This window comes from Suncus etruscus, chromosome 20 (genome assembly GCF_024139225.1).
Source record: "Suncus etruscus isolate mSunEtr1 chromosome 20, mSunEtr1.pri.cur, whole genome shotgun sequence".
NCBI lineage: Eukaryota > Metazoa > Chordata > Mammalia > Eulipotyphla > Soricidae > Suncus > Suncus etruscus.
Genome location: NC_064867.1, coordinates 26,285,997 through 26,306,292, shown reverse-complemented (window position 1 = coordinate 26,306,292; position 20,296 = coordinate 26,285,997). Strand labels below are relative to the sequence as shown.

Here is a 20,296-nt window from a genome sequence, read left to right as displayed (position 1 = left end):
GTATATTCTGTGTCTTGACTTATAACCTTATTTCTTCCCCTTTTGGCGTGAGGACAGAAAAGAAAAAAATCAAGGCATGAAGGAAAGCAATAAGAAAAACAGATATGGGTGTTGATTATACTGGGAAGCTGGAAGAATGATATAGCTATCTATACCTCCAAAGCACAGACTCAACAGAACTGAAAACATGAGACCTAAGCTGAAACCTAGATCTGATACATTAAACTAAACTTTAAAGTACCCGGAGGTTGGTTGGAAGATGAGGGATTACGGAATATGGGAGCACTGATGATGGGAACTGACAGTATTGGTGGGGGTGGTGTCAAAAAACTTTATGCCTAAAACTCAACCATCAATAACTTTATAAACCATGGTTCTTTAATTAAATTAAAAAAATAAAAAATTGGGGGCTGGAGTGGTGATGCAAGTGGTAGGGCATTTGCCTTGCTATGTGCTGCTAACCATGGTGTGATCCCCCGGCATCCCATATGGTCCCCCAAGCCAGGAGTAATTTCTGAGTGCATAGCCAGGAGTAACCCCTGAGTATCAGCCCAAAACCAAAATAAGATAAAATAAAATAAAATAAAACGCCAAAATTTGGGGGTCTTACCTAGTGAGACTTGGAAGCAGCTCTTAGCCAGTGCTCTGATGATTTCTTTGGGATTCAGTGATGTAGATTTGTGTGGTTATTTACTCTTCTAGGTTATAATAACCTATACATTAAAACAAAACTCTTTCCTAGGCAAAAACACTTTTTGTGGTTAAATATATCAAAAATCCAGAGAGATAGCACAGCGGTATTTGCCTTGCAAGCAGCCGATCCAGGACCAAAGGTGGTTGGTTCGAATCCCGGTGTCCCATATGGTCCCCGGGGCCTGCCAGGAGCTATTTCTGAGCAGACAGCCAGGAGTAACCCCTGAGCACTGGCTGGGTGTGGCCCAAACACCAAAAATAAATAAATAAATAAACAAACAAATAAAAAAATAAATATGTCAAAAATCAAGGGACAGAAAAAAAATAACAGGAAGTAAGATACTTGCCTTGCATGTAACCTACTCCAGTTCAATCCCCAGCAATGCTTATGGCCCCCTGAGCACTGCTAGAGGTCACCCTTCAGCACAGAAACAGGAATATTAAGTAAGCACCCCTTGGTATTGCTCATAAACCCAAACTCCCCACAAAAAGAATATTTTTGTAGCAGTAAAGGATTGAATTAGAACAGTAGCGCCAAACCAAGCCAGGAGCTGTGAGATGACAAGTAGAACATCCAAATTAAAATGGAAAGGGAAAAATTCTGCTGGTATAAAGACGTCAAGTGTGAAAAATAAAAGTGTTTAAAACTTTAGGCATCTGGGGCCAGAGAGATCATAGAATAGGCAGGAAACTTTCCCTGCATGCGACTAACTTGAGTTCAATCCATGGCACTGCCTATGCTCCTGAGTCTCCCAGGAGTGATCCCTGAATGCAGAGCAAGAAATAAGCCCTGAGCAGAGTCAGGTGTGCTCCCCACCCTCCCAAAATAATTAGGAGTCTATAAAAGAAACTCTTAAGCTGGAAGTCTGAATTAAGCATACAGTGGTTTAGACCACTTGGCTTTTGTTGGAACATGGTCACAAGTTCAAATCCCTAGTGTTCTACATTCACTGAGATGATCCTGGCAGATCTGCCATATGTGATTTCCTGGTACCATAAAGGATTTCTGGCCATACTATAGCTAGGTGTATGTAAACACCACAAGCCGGTATGTCCTCCCCTAACCCCCAGAAGTACTACAACCAGGGCAGTGTTACCCAAATGGTGAGCACATGTTAGAGCACTGCAGTGGCTCCTCAAAGTGAGTACAACAAACGCATCTTGTGTGTCTGCACTAAGAGTGCAAGCCCTGGGGAGGTGTGCATACTCTGAAATCAAAGGAGAGCAAACCTCAGTGAGCACCCATCAGAGCCACATGTATGACCCCCACATGTCTTAGCACCACAGCTTGAGATATAGCATAGCGGGTAGGGTGCTTGTCTTGTACATGGATGACCTGGATTTGACCCCTGCCATCCCATATGGTTTTACAAGCCTGCCAGAAGTAATTTCTGAGCACAGAACCATCAGTAATCCCTGATCACTACTGAGTGTGCCCCTCAAAGAGTGTCATGTGATCACCCCAGCTAAGTATATGGGAATGAGACCCCAGTTATCACAACACCACCAAAGAAGGGAGGATGAGAGAATAATAAAAACTAAAGTTGGAATCTTATGAAAGGCGACTCCATGGTAGAATATCTGTCTTGCATATATGAGGCCCTGCGTTCAAACTCCAGCACAACCCCATCCCCCCTAAAATGTACTTCTATCTGACTACATTAAAATTAAAAAAATTTCCCTTACCAATAAAAAACCCATAGACATAAAATAGATTAGAAAAATATTTGCAGCAGACAACTGAAGTGCAAGTTGTACTATTTTGATAGCCATTTAATTCAACATGGTAAATGGTAAATCAACTGTAAGTGGTAGAAAAATTTTCTCTCCACACTAATATGTGTTGGATACTAAAGCCTCTTTACAAAGGAAAGGAGACCCAGTTATTTACGGCAGAGTGAAAAAGTGCACTAAGATAGTTCAGATCAAGTTCACAAGTAAGGTGGCTCACACCAACAGATTTGAAAAGAAACTGTCTTGTCTTCCCAAACAAAGCCGACCCCCCTCTCCTCTACCCACCCCTATATCCTGTGCCTTCCACCTGTCCGGACTTTCTCCTTATCCTCTAATCTGCCCTTGCTACCTTCCTGAAGCTTCCTAGGTGATGCCTATATCTGAAATATATCTGAAATATAGGTGATGCCTATATCTGAAACTACAAGCAACTGCCCCATTTTCTCAATTCTGAGTCTCTAGTACAATTGTGTCACCCTTATCTGTCAGGATCCACACCCAACACTTCTTTGTAATTCAGTACCTAGGACCATTTCTTCTGCAGCATATGTCAGATATGGTGAAACCATCTGTGAAGAAGAGACCAGAGCATGGTTGTAAAAATGAATTCCTCCATTAGACCATGATGACTGGGAAAAAGAAAAGCATGGGCCAGAGCAGTGTTGCAAACAGTAGGGTGTTTGCCTTGCATGCACTAACCTAGGATGGACCGTGGTTCAATCCCTGCGGATCTCATAGGGTCCCCCAAGCCAGGAGTGATTTCTGAGCACATAGCCGGGAGTAACCCCTGAGTGTCCCCGGGTGTGGCCCAAAAACCAAAAAGAAAAAACAAACAAACAAACAAACAAAAAAAGATGACTGGGTTGTTTTCTCCTGCAGATAATGGTGATTTACCTGATTTTCTTTGCTAAGAGCATACCACTCAATGACTAATACTGTTTTAGAGTATTATACCACAGAGTCTCTCCCCATCCTTTTATTTTGGTCAAACCCAGCAATTCTCATGACTTGCTGTTGCTTTTGTGCTCAGGAATCTTGGAGGGCTTGGGGGACTTTATGGGTGGGTATTCACCCCAGATTGACCATGGCCCTGAGTTTTTCCCCTATCTTTATTCCCATACTACATATTTGCTAGATAAATTTGTCTGACATGTTAGCAGATACAGGAGTATTTTTGCAAATTGCCAATAATTCTGAATGTCTTGCATCCTTTTATATTTTTTCCTTGGATGGGGATGGAGTTTGGATCACATATTGGGCTACTCTCGGTTCTGTGCTCAGGAACCACACCTGGAAGTTCTCAGAGATCATGTGGTACTGGAAAACAAACAAGGGCTGGGGTCATGTGCAAGGCAAATGTGATTTACTTTCTGTCCTAACTCACTCTGGTGCTAACTTTTCAAGTTTTAAAGAATGCATGGGGAGGGGGGGTAATAAGAGAGAATGTATGAAATGTACGGACACTTAAATGTCTCTCATACATGAAAAGAAGAGATAGCGGCCATTTATATAAAAATGATTTCAGCCATTTAGGGTCCCAAGTACCCCCATCTCCTTCAATCTGAGCAGTTCCAAAGGCATTAGGAGCTAAAGTTGAAACACTATGTTGACATCGTTCAAATTATCATGTGAAATTCTTTTCTGTCAAGGGGGAAAGCAGAGTGTGGCAAGGTTAAATGGCTGTCAGTCATCCAATGCGAAGGCTTAGCATTTGGAGAGCTCAAGCAAAGGCAGTTTTTGAGGGATTCATAAGCCCTGATGCCTTCTCTGGTCCGTATCAGCCACATTATTTAGCAGAGGTTAAATGGCTATTAACACAGTTCTGTGGAAGAATTGAGGGGTGAAAATTTTCAAAAACCTAAGGAGACCTATCAACACACTAAAGGGATCTGAAAGGGGCATGTGGACTCAAAGGCATCAATTTCGTCCTTTCTCTCTACTGCTGGCAGCGAGGCAAGATGAGTCTTTTTACAAGCACACTGGCCAAGGACTTCACCGGAGGCATTCTTGGAGGTCAGTTCATTCTCCAACGTTTTAACCTTCCTCTGTTGCCTTGGTGCATCACCTGATTACATAAAAAAAAAAAAAAAACAGGAAGAATGAAAATATGGGCAAGAAGGGGTCAGAGTACAACAGGAAACTTGGGTTTAATTTCTGGCATTCCATATGGTTCCCTGGGCACCACCAGGAGTAAGTCCTGAGCAGAGAATCATGCCAGATATGACCCCAAAACAAAACAAAAATCTTTAAGAGTCGTCCATGGGCATGTTACTATAGTGACTCCAACTGTTGTCAGGGTGATGAAAGCCCAGTCCTGTAGTACTCTCAGAGAAGCCTCAAAAAAAAAAAAAAAAAAAAAAGGTTTTTTTCTGCTTCTAGTAAAGGACTGGGAGTCTAAAATCTAAAACACAAGATTAAGTTCAAGGTCCTTTTGTTTGTGTTTTGGCTTACTCCTGGCACTGCACTAAAAGACTACTCTGGAGGGGCGATTCTCAGTCCAACAGGCTCATGGTTTGGTTGCAAAGGTCTAAGGATACAAAGCTGTTAATGCTCTGCAGTGCTGGGGACACTTTGCCACCCTATCAATACTGGGGGCTTTTAGGGCTATACCTGTCAATTTTGCAGAGGGGACCACATAGGAAGTGAACTCGCAACAGGGGCTGCTAGGTGCATGTTCTAACCTCTGTACTAGCTCCCAGCCCCCATGCAACCCCTTTTTAGTTAGATGTATCCCAACCTACTTATTTCTACTGTGGTCATCTTTGCCAATGGGGTCAAATCAGTGAAATCATTTCTGTGATCTATATCCTGGCCCCCTTTACAATTGCCTCTCTCCTCCTTTTATCTAAGTCTGAGACCAATCAGCATTCTGTTCATGATTGGTCTTTTTTTCTTGTACCACATGGAAAAACTATGTGTGTGTGGTGTGAGGGGAGATAGGACTTGGGGTGTCAAAATGGAGGTGCCTCTGTGTGGGACACTATGGCCTCCCTGTGTGATAGCAGTAGGTTTAAGTGTTCTGAATATTATTACAAAGTATTTTTATAAGTGTTGTTCTATTGTGTCCCCACTCCACTGGTGTCTAGGACCATGTTCCAAATATGTATGTCCAAATATGTCTCAAAATCTGGCTCTCCGGTCTCCTGAAGTAACTGGCAGGGTTGCTGAGGGTGAGGTTGAACTTCCTTCAGTTCCCCAGAAGTGCCTGCAGGTGGCACCAGGCCATACCGCACACGCTGACAGCGCCTCCAGAGAGAAATCTATGGAAAGATGCTCCTTTCATTTTAGCTTATAGGCAAGGGTGCTCTCCTTTTAAGAAACACCGCATCTAATTATATACTTCAGAACTGTTAGTCAGAATCACAAGTCTAGGCAGGAGGGCATGACATGCTCCTCAGAGTTTTCAGGTCTCAGCTCAGAATGTGGTCCAGACCACATTTCTGGGAAATGAAGAAATTTCATGGTGGGCCTAGACATGTTTTTCTTCCAACCCAGTAAAGGGTTTTGATTCTGACTCCAGAGTAGAACTGCTGGTTTAAGGGGTCTATACATGTCTTTCTACCAACCCATTAAGGGGTTTTGATTCTGACTCCAGAGTAGAACCGCTGATTTAAGGGGTCTCATCTGGCCCGGAGGTGGAGAGATGAAGACACTAAACTTGGAGTTCAAAGGGCACCTTCAAATTCAGAATCTCTGGAGAGACACGTTCAAGCTCCATCAAGCTTCTTCTCTACTTGGCCATACTAGGGAGAGAAATTACTCCCAGAGCAGGCCCTGTTTTAAATGGAAACAAAACAAAATCTGGAGTGGGGTAGAAGAGGATGTCAAACTATGTTACCCAATGTGAGAGCTTTGAAGCTAAACATAGCCTGGTCTAACTCATTTCCCAGCCCATTTCTTTTTTGTTTGTTTATTTTTGAGTCACACCCGGCAGCACTCAGGGGTTACTCCTGGCTCAACGCTCAGAAATCGATCCTGGCAGGTTTGGGGACTAGATGGGATGCTGGGATTCGAACTATCGTTCTTCTGCATGCAAGGTGATGCTATCTCTCGTGCCCCTTCCCAGGCCATTTCTGGTGCTCTTTCTCTTTTGGTGGGTAAAAAGAAGCCCTTGTGGAATATTTTAACATGCTCACTGGGCAATGAGTTTGAAACATATAGTGTGTTCATACATCTAAGTTCAAAAATTCATTGTTAAGTGACAAATCCTATGTCACTTATGACCTATCTACTTTCCTAGTCTCTTGGAAAAACCAGGGGTATTGCTCAGTTGTAGAGCACTTACCATGTAGGTGTGATCCCCTGGATTTGCTCCTACTGAATGCCTGCAGGAGGTTCTTGAGAACCATAACTTTACACAACACAGGCAAAACAAAACAAGTTTATCAGGAAACTTGTTTTGGTTTGTTTATTTCTCTTTATTTCAATCATACAGAGTCTGGGGTCTTTGATCATCTCCTTCCCTTTCTCCTCTTCCTCAGTCTTCAAGTCCAGGGGATAAATAATTTTTTAAAATATTTTTAAAGTTGTAACAAAATATCATCAAAGGAAATGAGAAAAGGGATGAGGGGTGGTCAGGAATCATGAGGGGAGCAGCAAAGAGAGGTCTCTTCCCCAGCCCCCCACCTAGAATCCAACTACTCCTTAGTCTAATCCCACCTGCAGGTGAGGTCAGAGGGCAGGGGACTGAAATTGCCACCAGTGTTATGAATGGGTAGAGGCAAGCTGTTCAGAAGATGCCCCACCACCCCACTCAACCAGATACAACACAGCCATCAAGCAGAACCCTCCAAGCTAGGAGCTGCACAGGGTCCCTGTGGGACACATATGTGACTCCTCAGACTCCTCCCCCGGCCCCAAAAGACAGATTATGGCACAAGGAAGGAGATGCTGAATGTCTAGGAAGAGTTGGGGAGGGTGTTAGACAATGGATACAGACAAGAGTTGAAATCCTGGCATTCTGGCCACAGCAACATCTCCTAATTTCTGGCCACTCCTAATCCCTCCTCACTCCTTTTCTCATTTCCTTTGATGTTATATTGTTACAACTTTAAAACTATTTTTAAAAATTATTTAATCTCTGGACTCAAAGACTGAGGGAGGAGGGAAGGAAGGAGATGATCAAGGATCCCAGACTCTGTATGATTGAAATAGAGAAACAGTTTACTTACTACAAATAAATAAATAAATAAAAGAAATATTGCCAAACTTCTTTTATTTATTTATTTTGTTTTGTTTTTGGGCCACACTCGGTGATGCTCAGGGGTTATTCCTAGCTATGCACTCAGAAATCGCTCCTGCCTTGGGGGACCATATAGAACGCTGGGGATCAAACCCAGGTCCATCCTGGGTAAGCCAGGTGCAAGGCAAACGCCCTACTGCTCTGCTATCTCTCCACCCCAAAATTGCCAGACTTCTAAAGCCCTTCACAACACTTTCAGGGGAAACCACCATTTGTATTCATTCACTTATTCACTCACTCACTCATTCATTCATTCATTTCATGGTCCTTTTATATGTCCAGGGTCTTGGGTAACTAGAACGCATCCTAGCATCTCAGGGGGCCCAAGATTCATACCTAAAATTGTTTGGGCTGGGACCACGATGACATCCAGTTAACCCACCTCTTGTGCACATCTTAGGGCTGAGCAAGAAGACCAGAGTCCCCAAAAAAATCCCACATGAAGAGAAGAGTCAGTCTCCTCACACACATTCTAACACACAGTGGAGTCATTTTTTTTTCCTCTTATCAATATTATCATGTAGGAATGCTATTCAGTAATATTCTCTCAGGCCATGGGAACTCACTCCCAGGCATGTATTTCATTCTCTTCTCCATACCTGTGGGTTCTTGCAGGTCACCCTCCAAGGGAGCAGCACATTAGTTTCTGTGACCCAGTGAGCTGAACAATTCATTATCTGAAGTTCGCCCAGTTGAAAGCAGTGTTCCAGAACTTCATGTCTTATAAATTCTGGCTGTTGGCATAGAGCCAACCTTGGAATTCCCTCTGAACCCTCAGTGTAGGTATGAGAACATGGGCAGAGCAGAGGTGTGCCAACCCCAAAGCATGCTACTGGGCAAGATTACTCAGAAACCTGCATTTGGGTTGATCTGGAAAAAATCTATTTGCACTTCAGCACATGTGTAAGCTTTTTGTTTCATAGTTCAATATTTTCATCTTTTAATTTACAAGTTAGGTGTTTATAATAATCTTTTTTGTTAATCAAAATGTCCCCAAAGTCTTTTTCTTTCTCCCTGTCATGCCCTGAAAAGATTGCTTTGTGCCAGGCAAATGGCGACTTTTAAGCAAAAATATACAATCAAGTCTCAAAGGCAGAAAAACCCACCTCAGTCCTTTGCAGGCAGAACCTCTAAGAATAACTTGTTATTCTATCCCAGTCAAGTGTGACAGTTTATCAGCCAGGACTAGAAGTGATCACAGCTGGGTTTTTTTGGATTGAAAGAGAAGAAAGAAATAGAATTTTTGCTTTGAAGCAGAGCAATCTCATTTATCGGGAGTGACAACGCTAAAGAAACTTCAACTTTGTTTCTTGGACCAAATCTCTTCCAAGAACTGACTTAGCAGGCTCATTCTCTGGTCATGACAGAATGCAATTGCTTCTCCAGAATGAGAGAGGTTGAGAGGCCCTTCTCAAGGGATTTGGTAAACCTAGAGATCATTACAGAACCAGGTCTTCAATAAATATCTCTGGAGGCTGGCAGTCACTTACAATAATATTTTTTTTCTTCTTTGAGTTCCCAAATTCTTGAGCTAGGTATCTGACTTCTTCTGGCCTCAGTCTCCTCATCTACTAGTGGGCTATTGAAGCTGGAATTTCTTCATGATTTCAAGTTCTTAGATGTTATATTAGAATCAGGAAAACTGTTATCGGTAGCAATCTGAGAAAATTTACTCACCAAGTGAGGTGCAACACAAGACATTCTCCAAACACCTGACCAGTGCTTCAATGTCACTGTCCTGTCAAAGCAAGAGAAAGTTAAGTTCCCACAATGATTGGGGAATATTTAAATAAATGGGAAAATGAACTGGTTATAGTTAGGAAAAGCAAAACGCAAGAAATTCTGATTACAAAATTATTTTATCATATGACATCATTTTTTTAAAGACAAAGACCCATATGTATAACTACATACACCTGTCACCATCTAAAACCATAGCTCTATTGCTCTACCTCAATGATGGCTAGAATAAACACTAAAAATGTTAACAGTATTTTTGACCCCAAGGGGCACATATGGGTAATCTGTATTTTCTTCTATGGTATTATATTCAGTCATTCCTAAATTTTATATAGTAAACTATTATATTTAATCTACAAGATGGGGCCGGGTAGGTGGCGCTGGAGGTAAGGTGTCTGCCTTGCAAGCGCTAGCCAAGGAAGGACCGCGGTTCGATTCCCCAGTGTCCCATATGGTCCCCCCAAGCCAGGGGCGATTTCTGAGCACATAGCCAGGAGTAACCCCTGAGCATCAAACGGGTGTGGCCCAAAAACAAAACAAAAAAAATCTACAAGATGGTAAATACTTTTTTTAACCAACAGAGTACTTCTATAAATCCAGTTCTCTGGAAATGTGTGGTCTTTAAAGCATCATAAATTTAAGGATTAGACTTTTGATTTACCTTAACCATCAGCCAGGGATGATTACCCCCACAAGGGTTCTAAAATCTGAGTACTGTATCAACAGCCAATACTGTTCATACTATGAAATAAATATCTGCCTTCTGCCCAGGAGAGCTGGAAACATCCCAACAGCATCATAATGATCTTAATTATTATCTCCAGGTCTGTGGTTATGCTGAGGGAAATTAATAATTTATGGCTCACCTGCTCCATTTCAGAGGAAGCAACACATCTCCTATTACAATAATTGTGTGTTTTAGAAAAATGGACCTTAGTCTAGTTGATGACTCTACAATGATGAGCTATGTTTCATTGAATGATATCCCGTGAGGTTCAGGCAGCCAACTCTCAGGCAGGAGATGAAATTTAGTGCATGTTCTGAACTTACAAAAGGGCTGTTAATAAGTAGAGCAGGCAATGCTGATCAACAAAGGCAAAGCACTCATTAAATAGTCCCCCACGTGCAGCCCAGGATCGGGGTCCAGGTACCAGACACAGAAACAGATGAAGGAGAAACCAATCTCTTCTCTTCTGTTCCCTTGTGGTCTCCAAATATAGCTGAGACCACCCTGAGCACAAGGGCATGAGGCAGAATCCCTCCTGCTACAGGACAAAGGGCATACTCATTGAGTTAATATGTGAAAACACCAACCAGGCAAATTCAGATTTAAAACCTGGCTCCTCCATTAATGGCACAGGTCTAGGCCAACTAGAAGGACTTCTAAGGCCTTAGTTTCTGCCTAGAAACCCTAAAAACTAGGTTTATCTTCCAATGATAAGTGTTTTTATTAGTTTTGTTTGTTTGTTTGTTTGATTGGGGGCCATACTCTGCCTGCTGTATTCAGAACTTACAGTTGACTCTTCTCAAGGACTATCCCTGGCAGAACTTAGGTTCTGGGATGCTGGGGATCCAACTGGATTGGCCATGTGCAAGCTAATGCCCTATCTGCTTTACTATCTCTCCAGCCCCTCGATTGGTAAGTTTAAACAGACTTCTATCTCTAAACCCAAATTTCTCCTGGTTAAATAGCTAGATGAATAGTAAATATGGTAGACTATAATCAAAGATGACTACACCACTTCATTCTGTCCCAGTGATCTTAGGCCATGACTCACATCAAGACTTTCTCCCCCTTACCAGAGATTCTCTGCAAGCAGTTCAATGCAAGAGCATGAGGATGAGGTACTTTTGGGGATTTATATGCTGGTGAACACTTGTGCCCAGTGGTTCTGGGGGCCATTAGGGCTGCACCGAAAGATACACAGTGGACCATGCGGTACCACTGATCAAACCATGTCTCTACTATAAGATGTTTAGCAGCAACCCTGACTTCTGTTAACTATTTGTATCCTCCCCTTCTTTTATACGGTTTAAAATCAAACATGTCTTTTAAAATTTCCAAGTATTCCCAGGAGGGTAAACTCTCCAGTGAGGTAACTAAAAGTCATTTGGCATCAAGATATTATGCCTTTTGTTGAGTGCGTGATCTCATTGACTTTTAATTGGCTACACACAGATGTATTTCATAACTTTTCCTGAACTGCTTTTCCCTCTTGCATTCAAGAAATATTTAAAGGAGTTAGGTGTGCTAAGTATGGTACCAGATGATGAATGAGAGGATAACTGAACTCAGTTAAAAGAATTGCAAGTACAAGGCTTTCTCAGTTGGATACTTTAATTTTGTGAATCTTGTACACACAGAAAATCCAAAGTTCAATTAAAATGTTAGTTTTAGTTAACATTTTTAATATCCTGAACACTTTGGGTCATTGAATAAACCCACAATTTTTAGTTTTTCCTTTCCTAAACAATTTACTGTTGCTTTCATTAGAGAATTCTGAAACCTGGGGGAAAAAATCTCAGCATAATGAATTTGGCAGTGTGAATACTTATTTTCCTCTGCAGGAAGATTTTCTATAATCATTATTTTGTTGAGAAGATACAATGAGGCAAATTCTCATACAGGTGTCCCACAGAAAAACAAGATGGCCAAAAATGGTGTTATAAGGCTTAGCCCAAACCACTTACAGAGCATCTTAAGTTTTTCATCTTCAGTTCTTTAAGCTAAGCCCAAATACTGTCATTCAAGCAAATTACAAACCTTGTTCGCTCCTTTAAAGTTCCAACCTTAACATCTATATGGATCCTTGGGGGGAGAAAACTGACCTTAGTAAAAAGCTAACCTGATTTGTAATAAATTTTCATAAGCTATCTAAAATAAATTTCTAACCTTAATTTGAAAGATGACAAGACACTGTTTTGAAAATATAAGCATAATGTGATCATATTTCAATGCCAATATTCCTGCTGTAGAATAAAAGACTTTATTTAGTTATAAGAGCTCCTGCTTGAAGTCCTTTTAGGTGAGTTTTTAAATCTTATTTAGTTTTTGTATGCTTTTCTTCTCTTGATGACATTTTTGATGATGTCTTATTTATGTTGAGATAAAAATCTATATACAGAACTGCCAAGATCTTTAGTTACAAATGAATATATGTATATATATATATTTTTTTTTTTGGTTTTTGGGTCTCACCCGGCAGTGCTCAGGGGTTACTCCTGGCTCTACGCTCAGAAGTCGCTCCTGGCAAGCATGGGGGACCATATGGGATGCCGGGATTCGAACCGATGACCTTCTGCATGAGAAGCAAACGCCTTACCTCCATGCTATCTCTCCAGCCCCGTACATATATATTTTTAAATGTTATACCGGAGCCTACACTCCCAGAAGGATAAAGAAACACTTTTGTTTCTCAAAATATTTCAGCCAATCCCCACTGGCTACTTTGTTATGATTTCTGTGCCCAAAGATGGACTTTCAGTCTATACTCTGTTCCTCATCCTGGATTAATCTTGTTTACAGTGATGCCCACTCTCCTTCCTACACCTTCTGAAAGTACTTACATTGGCCTTACTTCTTCAATTCATCCATCTCCACCTTCACTCTGTGGATTATGGACTTGCCACACACCCTTTCCTGAGGCAGGGGAAAGCACATGATCTTCCCCTCTCCGTATATTCTCTTCCAACTCCCTTTAAAAAAATATCTTTTTTCCTACCTTTCCAGCCATTTTGTCAAAGCCATATTCTATACATTCTCCTTCATGCTGCTGCTAATGAAGTTTCTCTACATGGTCCCTCCAGGACTCCAAATATCCCTTTCCGTTATCGCATCAGCTTGTTCTGATCTGTTGTGTCTCGGCATCATGGCTATCTATAACATTCACTCATTCAACCTCAACAGAGTATTATGGCAGCACATGGTCTCAATGTTGTATGGACAATGGATCCCTGACAATTGGAAATATCCCAAAAGATCATCCCCCTAAAGTACAGGAGCTTTGAGTCTCATCCCCAGACCTAATTTGCATATATGTATGTGATTCCAATGTGAACACCAGAAGAAAAAGTTATAGATTTATATTCAAAAACTCCTTTTCCAGGACAGGCACAGAATGATCTCACTCATTTGCAGGGGTCCTCAAACTTTTTAAACAGGGGACCAGTTCACTGTCCTTCAGCCTGTTGGAGGGCCAGATTATAGTAAAATCAAAAATTATGAACAAATTTCTATGCACACTGCATATATCTTATTTAGAAGTGAAGAAACAAAATGGGAATAAATACCATATGTGGCCCGCGGGCCATAGTTTGAAGACCCCTGATGTAAGGAAACAATATAGGAGAAAATTGCCCAAAGACAATAGAAACAAACAGGAAGCTGGGTCCTTTGTAGGAAGCTTGCACAGTATGGGGAGAGGGGTTGGGACAGAAAAGGAACCATTATGACAGTGATAGGATGGGGCCAATTTGGATGAGAACTAGATGCTAAAAGGAGGTAAAGTAATATGCTTGATAGCTTTCAGTAATAGTATTGCAAACAATAGTGCCTTAAAGGGAAAAGGGAAAAAAGAAAAAGGGAAAAAGCAAAAGTACCTGCCATAAAGGCAGTTCAGGATATGAGAGAGAAATTGGGGACATATATGGAAGGAAGGGAACATTGGTGGGGGGAATAGTTCTGTAACTGAGATTCAATAACATTTTTGTTAGTGTAGTTGTTTTTTTATTAATATCTTTATTTAAGCACCTTGATTATAAATATGATTGTAGTGGTTGGGTTTCAGTCATGTAAAGAACACCCCCTTCACCGATGCAACATTCCCATCACCAATGTCCCAAATCTCCCTCCTCTCTATACCTGTTCTCTGGACAGGTTTTCTACTTCCCTCATTCATCCACTTTGTTATCAATAACATTTTTTAAAAGGTTAACAATAGTTTAAAATAGTTCTCCCTGCCAACACTTCAATTCAATGGCTGTATGTGGGGTATTCTAATGTACAAACAATATGGCATGTATCTGCCACTTCCCACCCACAATAAGGACTGGATACTCTAGGCTGTCTCTTTATCAACATGGTCCACAAACTCTTAGTCCACAAAACCCTTAGTTTTAAGGATATCTTGTGGAGTCTTTATAGCAACTCTTGGCCCTTTTCCCCCACTTTAGGTTCTAAAATTCCTGGACTCTAGTGGGCAAGTCTTGGTCAAATCAGAAAATTGAACAGTTCCACCAACTCTGGGAAAGGTGCAGATACCTGTTGATTCGTTCTGCATGAAAGCTGGAGCCCCTCCTCAATGTCTTCTTCCTCGGATCCAGAAAACATAGTTTCTTCTTCCTCCTCTTCACTCTCTTCAGAACAGGATTCAAAAACATCAGCATAATATTCCTCTGCTACTAGAGGGTCTTCTGGGATTTCTGAAATAAAGAATTAATGTCATAATTCCCTAATCAGAATCAAGCAAAGAGCTCCTAGACCTTCCCAGAGATGCAGGTTTGGGTTGCATTCCAAGGAGCTCGACCTTCCTGCCAGTGGGACACAGTAACCAGCAAAAGGAAACAAGTTGTAGAAAAGATGGCTTCCTTTGCAAGTACATTTTGAATGTAAACTAATAAGACTATGAGACAAGAAAAAAAATGGTCACTTTTTTAATGTTGGCATTTGGAGGCCCGGATCCTTAGTGCAAATGAGACATTGTAGGAGTAAAGTAAGATAACACAGAGTGCACTGCTGTGTCCACAGAAAGTGTTTGTAGAGGCAGCTGAAATGGAAAACTCTTTTAGCATTCTTTCTGGGAACTTACTCTTAATGGTAAATATTAGTGTGATACTGTGACAAGATGGATAGGTGCCAGAACAATGGAGTTTGGGAAGATTTGAGGGGAAAAATGACAATTCCTTTCTAAAGGGCCAGGAAAGACTTTAATGAAGGTATTCACTATGGGGCCCTATGCTGTCATTTCTGTGTACGCCAAGAAATGGCTACAGTAAATAGTGTTGGTACTTATTTCAAGCAAGAAAGTCTGAGAAATAATCACACACACACACACACACACACACAGAGCATAGAGATCTCACTTTAATTTACTACTGGGTATTGGAAATAGAGATATTTCCTTAGGAAGAATAGAAATTTTATCATGATATCCCACCCCATTGCAAACCCATGGGAATCTTTTTTTTATGGGGGGGGGGCATGCTAGACAGTGCTCAGGGGCTACTCCTGGCTCTGTACTCAAAAATTACTTCCAGAAAACTAGGGGGACCATATGGGATTCCGGGGATAGAATCTAGGTTAACCAACAGATGAATGTCTAAAGAAACTATGGTACATATACACAATGGAATATTATGTAGCTGTCAGGAGAGATAAAATCATAAAATTTTCTTATAGGTGGATGTACATAAAATCTATTATGCTGAGTGAAATAAGTCAGAGAGAGAGATAGACACAGAATAGTATCACTCATCTATGGGCTTTAAGAAAAATTAAGGACATCATTGTAATAATGCCCAGAGACAACAGAGATGAGGGCCAGAAGGACAGGCACACGATATGAAGCTCACCACTGCGTGGTGTGTGCAGTTAGGAAAATAACTACACTAACATCTATCATGATTATCTTAATGAGTGAGAGAAGTAGAATGCCTGTCCGAATATAGACAGGGGTTTGGAGGGGGCATTGGTGGTGGGAATGTTACACTAGTGAAGGGGGGTGTTCTGTTTATGACTGAAACCCAACTACAATCATGCTTGTAATCATGGTGTTTAAATAAAGATTTTATAAAAAAAAAAAAAAGGAAAAAAGAATCTGGGTTAAATGCCCTACCTGCTGTGCTATTTCACTGGGTCCCACGGACATCTTAAGCTTTATTCTATACGCTGACTGCTAAAAAATAGATGATTCTCCCAAATACACACAGTCATTTTTCATCCCATTGTTGCTTTCTGTTTAGTTGGGGAGGAAAAAGGGATTTGGGGCCAGAGACTCAAGATTGAGACTCTCCTACCTCTTATATGAGAGCCTGGGCAAGAGACTTGAATTTAGAGAGCTGCAATTTCTTCACTAAAACTGATAGAAGGGAATACACTAGCAATAGCCTACAAGAGTTAATAATATTCTAATGACAATGTCCACATTTAGGAACACTCCATACTAACGTTCATGCGATTTCAACCTATATAAAAATGGCTTTTTTATTAGCTGACGTAAGAATCTTTTGAAAGTAAAATACTTAATGAATGTAAAATTTTCTGCCAACTGAGCACTTCTCTGACTTTACTATCCATGATTTTCTATTGACACACAATACTTAATATCCAGAATATTGGTAAAAAATATTCTGAGCAAAAAAAAAAAAGATGAACTGAACGTAAGGGTCATTTAATAAAAATCCAAGTGACACACACTTGGAAAGTAAATAGGATTGCAGCAAGAGAAAGACAATGTCGAAGTCTACAGAGAGGACTATTCAGGTTTCTAGTCTGTCCTCAGATACGAAGTCCCTGAAAAAAGGAGTTATGGGTAGAAACAGGTGACTCTTTCTTTTTCTCTCCATCTCTGTCTGTCTGCAAGTTCTCCAGTCTTTCTCCCTCCCTTCTTCCTTCATTTTTTTGTTCTCTCTCCCATTCTCTATAAGTTATTTATAGTTCATTCACTTATTCATCATATTCTTCCTTTCTCTTGTTTCCACCACCACATACCATCTTTATGCAAGAATATCTGCTTTCAACTTGACTATGACACAACTGGTAGCCAATACACCAAAATATGCTTATGCATATGAATATATAAGCACATCATTCATATCATTGAAATACATTTTCATGCATCAAGAGTTATCTATATTATATGACACAGGTATTTTCCATTCCCTTCCATTTTTCAAATGCTTGTTGTGACTTGCTAACCCAATTTCTCAGTCCACAATTTAAGGAGAGAACTTTAGTATGTTGGTTTTGGCATTTAATTCAAGGCTCTAGTTATCAAGGCCATAACAAAAGGCATTACTCAAACTAGAATTTCTAACTTCTTATCCGTAAACGGGGGTATAAATGCCATTTCATAGAGTTGCTATAAAAATAAAATAATAGTTGAGACTGTGGCATAATTCAATTAATTACTAGCAATTAACATGTAACTCCATATTTCTGCTTGTAAAACTCAAAGCCAGAAAGAAATGGATCACATATGTAACTATGAAGTTGTATTACCAAAATACACAAGGCCCCTAAGTCAAGTGGGCTATAAGGAAACACTTTTCTCTCTGGTCTCCCTTTAGAAGGAGCTGCGAGCATTTTACCCTCATCTCCCATTATCCTTCCTATTCAGGGTTCTATTTGTGTTCTCTCCAGCACAGTGGGTAATGAATTAGTTTGGTAAAGGAGTAGCAATAATAACTCTAGGCTTTGTAGACTGTGTGTTTTCTTTCATAACCACCCACTCTTTATAATGTGAAACAACATAAACAAATGATTGTATTCTGTCCCAATAATACTCTACATATAAGAATAGGCAGTGGGCTAGATCACAACCTCATAATAGGTAAGTCTTTTCTCATAAAATTTTAAATACCCCTTTCCATAACATGACTTATTGTGTACTAAATATTGGTGCTTTATCTCTCCTACCAAGGGCCCTTTCTTAGAAAGAAAAGGAAGAAAAGAACTGATCAGGGTTAAATGCATTTAACCACATATGTCTAAGCCAAGAACAAAATAAGAAGACTCCATCTTTAGTTCTTGTTTGTTTATTTTCCTCCCCGAAAAAAACCATGAACTTGGTGTTGCTCAGAAATGGGAAAGTCAAAAGAAATGTCAGTGCTCTGGCCCTTGTTTATCAAGTCACTTTTTTTTGGTGTGTAGGCCCAATTGGCAGCCTTGTTAGGCTCAGATTCATTTCTCTTGTCATTGAGGGGAAAATGGTCTGTGAAAAATAGCTTTAATTTTCTCTCACTGTAACAGATCCACTGGGTGGAATTTGAGGTTTCCACTACACCAGGGAGCAATGGCGAAGGGTGAGTGAGCACATTTACAAATAATCCAACAGTCACTGCCTTGCCTAGGCAAAGGGATTTAATTTGAATACATGCTGGAGCAAAAAAGAAGCATTCTATTCTGGGAGAAAGGTGTTCTTTATCATTAAATGCAGCCATGGAGACCCCATGAATCTCCTCCCATCACGTCAGTGATGGTCTTGTTAAAACAGGGGCCAGGCTGCACCCTGTGCTATTGAGTACTAGGTCTAGATGTCGCCTAAAATAGACCTACTTTAACCAGTTCCCAGAGAAAGCCACTCTAAGAACCACTGGTCCTGAATGGAACTAGTTTTGATTAAAGTACTAGCATACTTCTAGAGATTTCCTGAAGCACCTATATAAATGGTGTTGTTGAGAACACATTTTTTTGTTTGTTTTTTGCTTTTTGGGGGGCCCATACTCGGTGGTGCTCAGGGGTTACTCTTGGCTCTACATTCAGAAATCACCCCCAGCAGGCTTGGGAGACCATATGGGATGCTGGGTATCTAACCCAGGTCTGTCCTGGGTTGGCAGAATGCAAGGCAAATGCCCTACCACTGTGCTATCACTCCAACCCAAGGAAACACATATTTTATAGCCTCTGTATGTTACAGGCTCAAACCTGCTGATCAGAGAGGCCCTTCTTTCTCTTCTCCCTGAATCCTGCTGTTTTGAGGGGACAGAAGATCCTGAGATAAGGCTACAGGGAAATGATGTATTGCTTGGCCCACTGTGGCTTCTCCTGCAACCATGTAACTGTCCCATAAAAAATCAGGAGTATTAGGTCTCAGAGTGACAATACTTACACCCAGCATGTCTTGTTTTCCTAAAAAAAAAAGGGTAGATAAGAGAAAAAGGCCAAATTCCTTTTTCAATACAAGTGTTTTTTGTTTTGTTTTGTTTTGTTTTGTTTTTACCACAATTGGTGATGCTCAGGAGCTACTCCTGGCTCTTTGCTCAGGAAATTACTCCTAGTGGGGTGTGAATGGGTGGGAAACATACGGAATACCAAGAATCAAATCCAGGTTACTTGCAAGCAAGTACCTTACCTGAGTAAGGTACTTACACAGAATACCAGTATTTTAAAAGAAAACACAGTCCTCTCCTATGTAGAAGAGACCTGGGATTAATAAACTGCAACATCTCAACACAACTAGATAAAAGACCAGTGTGAGAAGACCTAGGAGCTCCTTGTTTTGTGTGTGTGTGTGTGTGTTTGTGTGTGTGTGTGTGTGTGTGTGTGTGTGTGTGTGTGTGTGTGTGTGTGTGTGTGTGTGTGTGTGTATGGACACAGATCAGGTTCAAAGAGTCACCACAAAAGCTCCAGGTTCTGATGTCATTGCTACTACTTCTCTTTCTCACACACCTGGAGAGATCAGATGGAGATAGGCCCAGGATAGGCCAGTCTCAGTACCACATCAGCATCTGTCCAGCACTGGCCCTGTGACCTAGGGCTACTTCCCTGCAGTTTTCTGATTGAGTACAGTAGATGGGGCCAGAGTGAAAGTATAGTGGGTACAGTGCTTGCCATGCATGTAACCAATTCAGATTCAAGTCTCAGCACCAATATGGCCCCTCAAGCACCACTAGGAGTAATTCCTGAGTGCAGAGTCAGAATGTAGCCCTGAGCATGACTGGATGTGGCCAGAAAAAAATGAAACAACAAAAAAAGAATTGAATACAGTAGACAATGGCCGCTCTACCCTACACCCTTACACCAGACATGTCCCAAACTGTGTATTGACTGCAGGGATTACCAACTAGGGCCCCCATCTGAAAATTGTGGTTTAATCACAGAAAGTTAAAACTCCCTCCCCATTCTAAAGGCTGGAAGGTGCCCAAGGTGCTCAAGATGATGAAAGGTTT

General features: G+C 41.0%; 1 protein-coding gene across 1 annotated transcript in view; it reads right to left on the bottom strand.

The window, feature by feature from the left end:
* Nucleotides 1-20,296, bottom strand: part of NEK11 (NIMA related kinase 11) — a 220,196-nt gene that overhangs the window by 50,788 nt on the left and 149,112 nt on the right. Inside the window, exons 13-14 of the mRNA XM_049766089.1 lie at nucleotides 14,670-14,830; nucleotides 9,347-9,407 (exon numbers count right to left, since the gene is read on the bottom strand). Coding sequence (XP_049622046.1) covers nucleotides 9,347-9,407; nucleotides 14,670-14,830 — 222 coding nt within the window. The remainder of the gene's footprint in view (nucleotides 1-9,346; nucleotides 9,408-14,669; nucleotides 14,831-20,296) is intronic.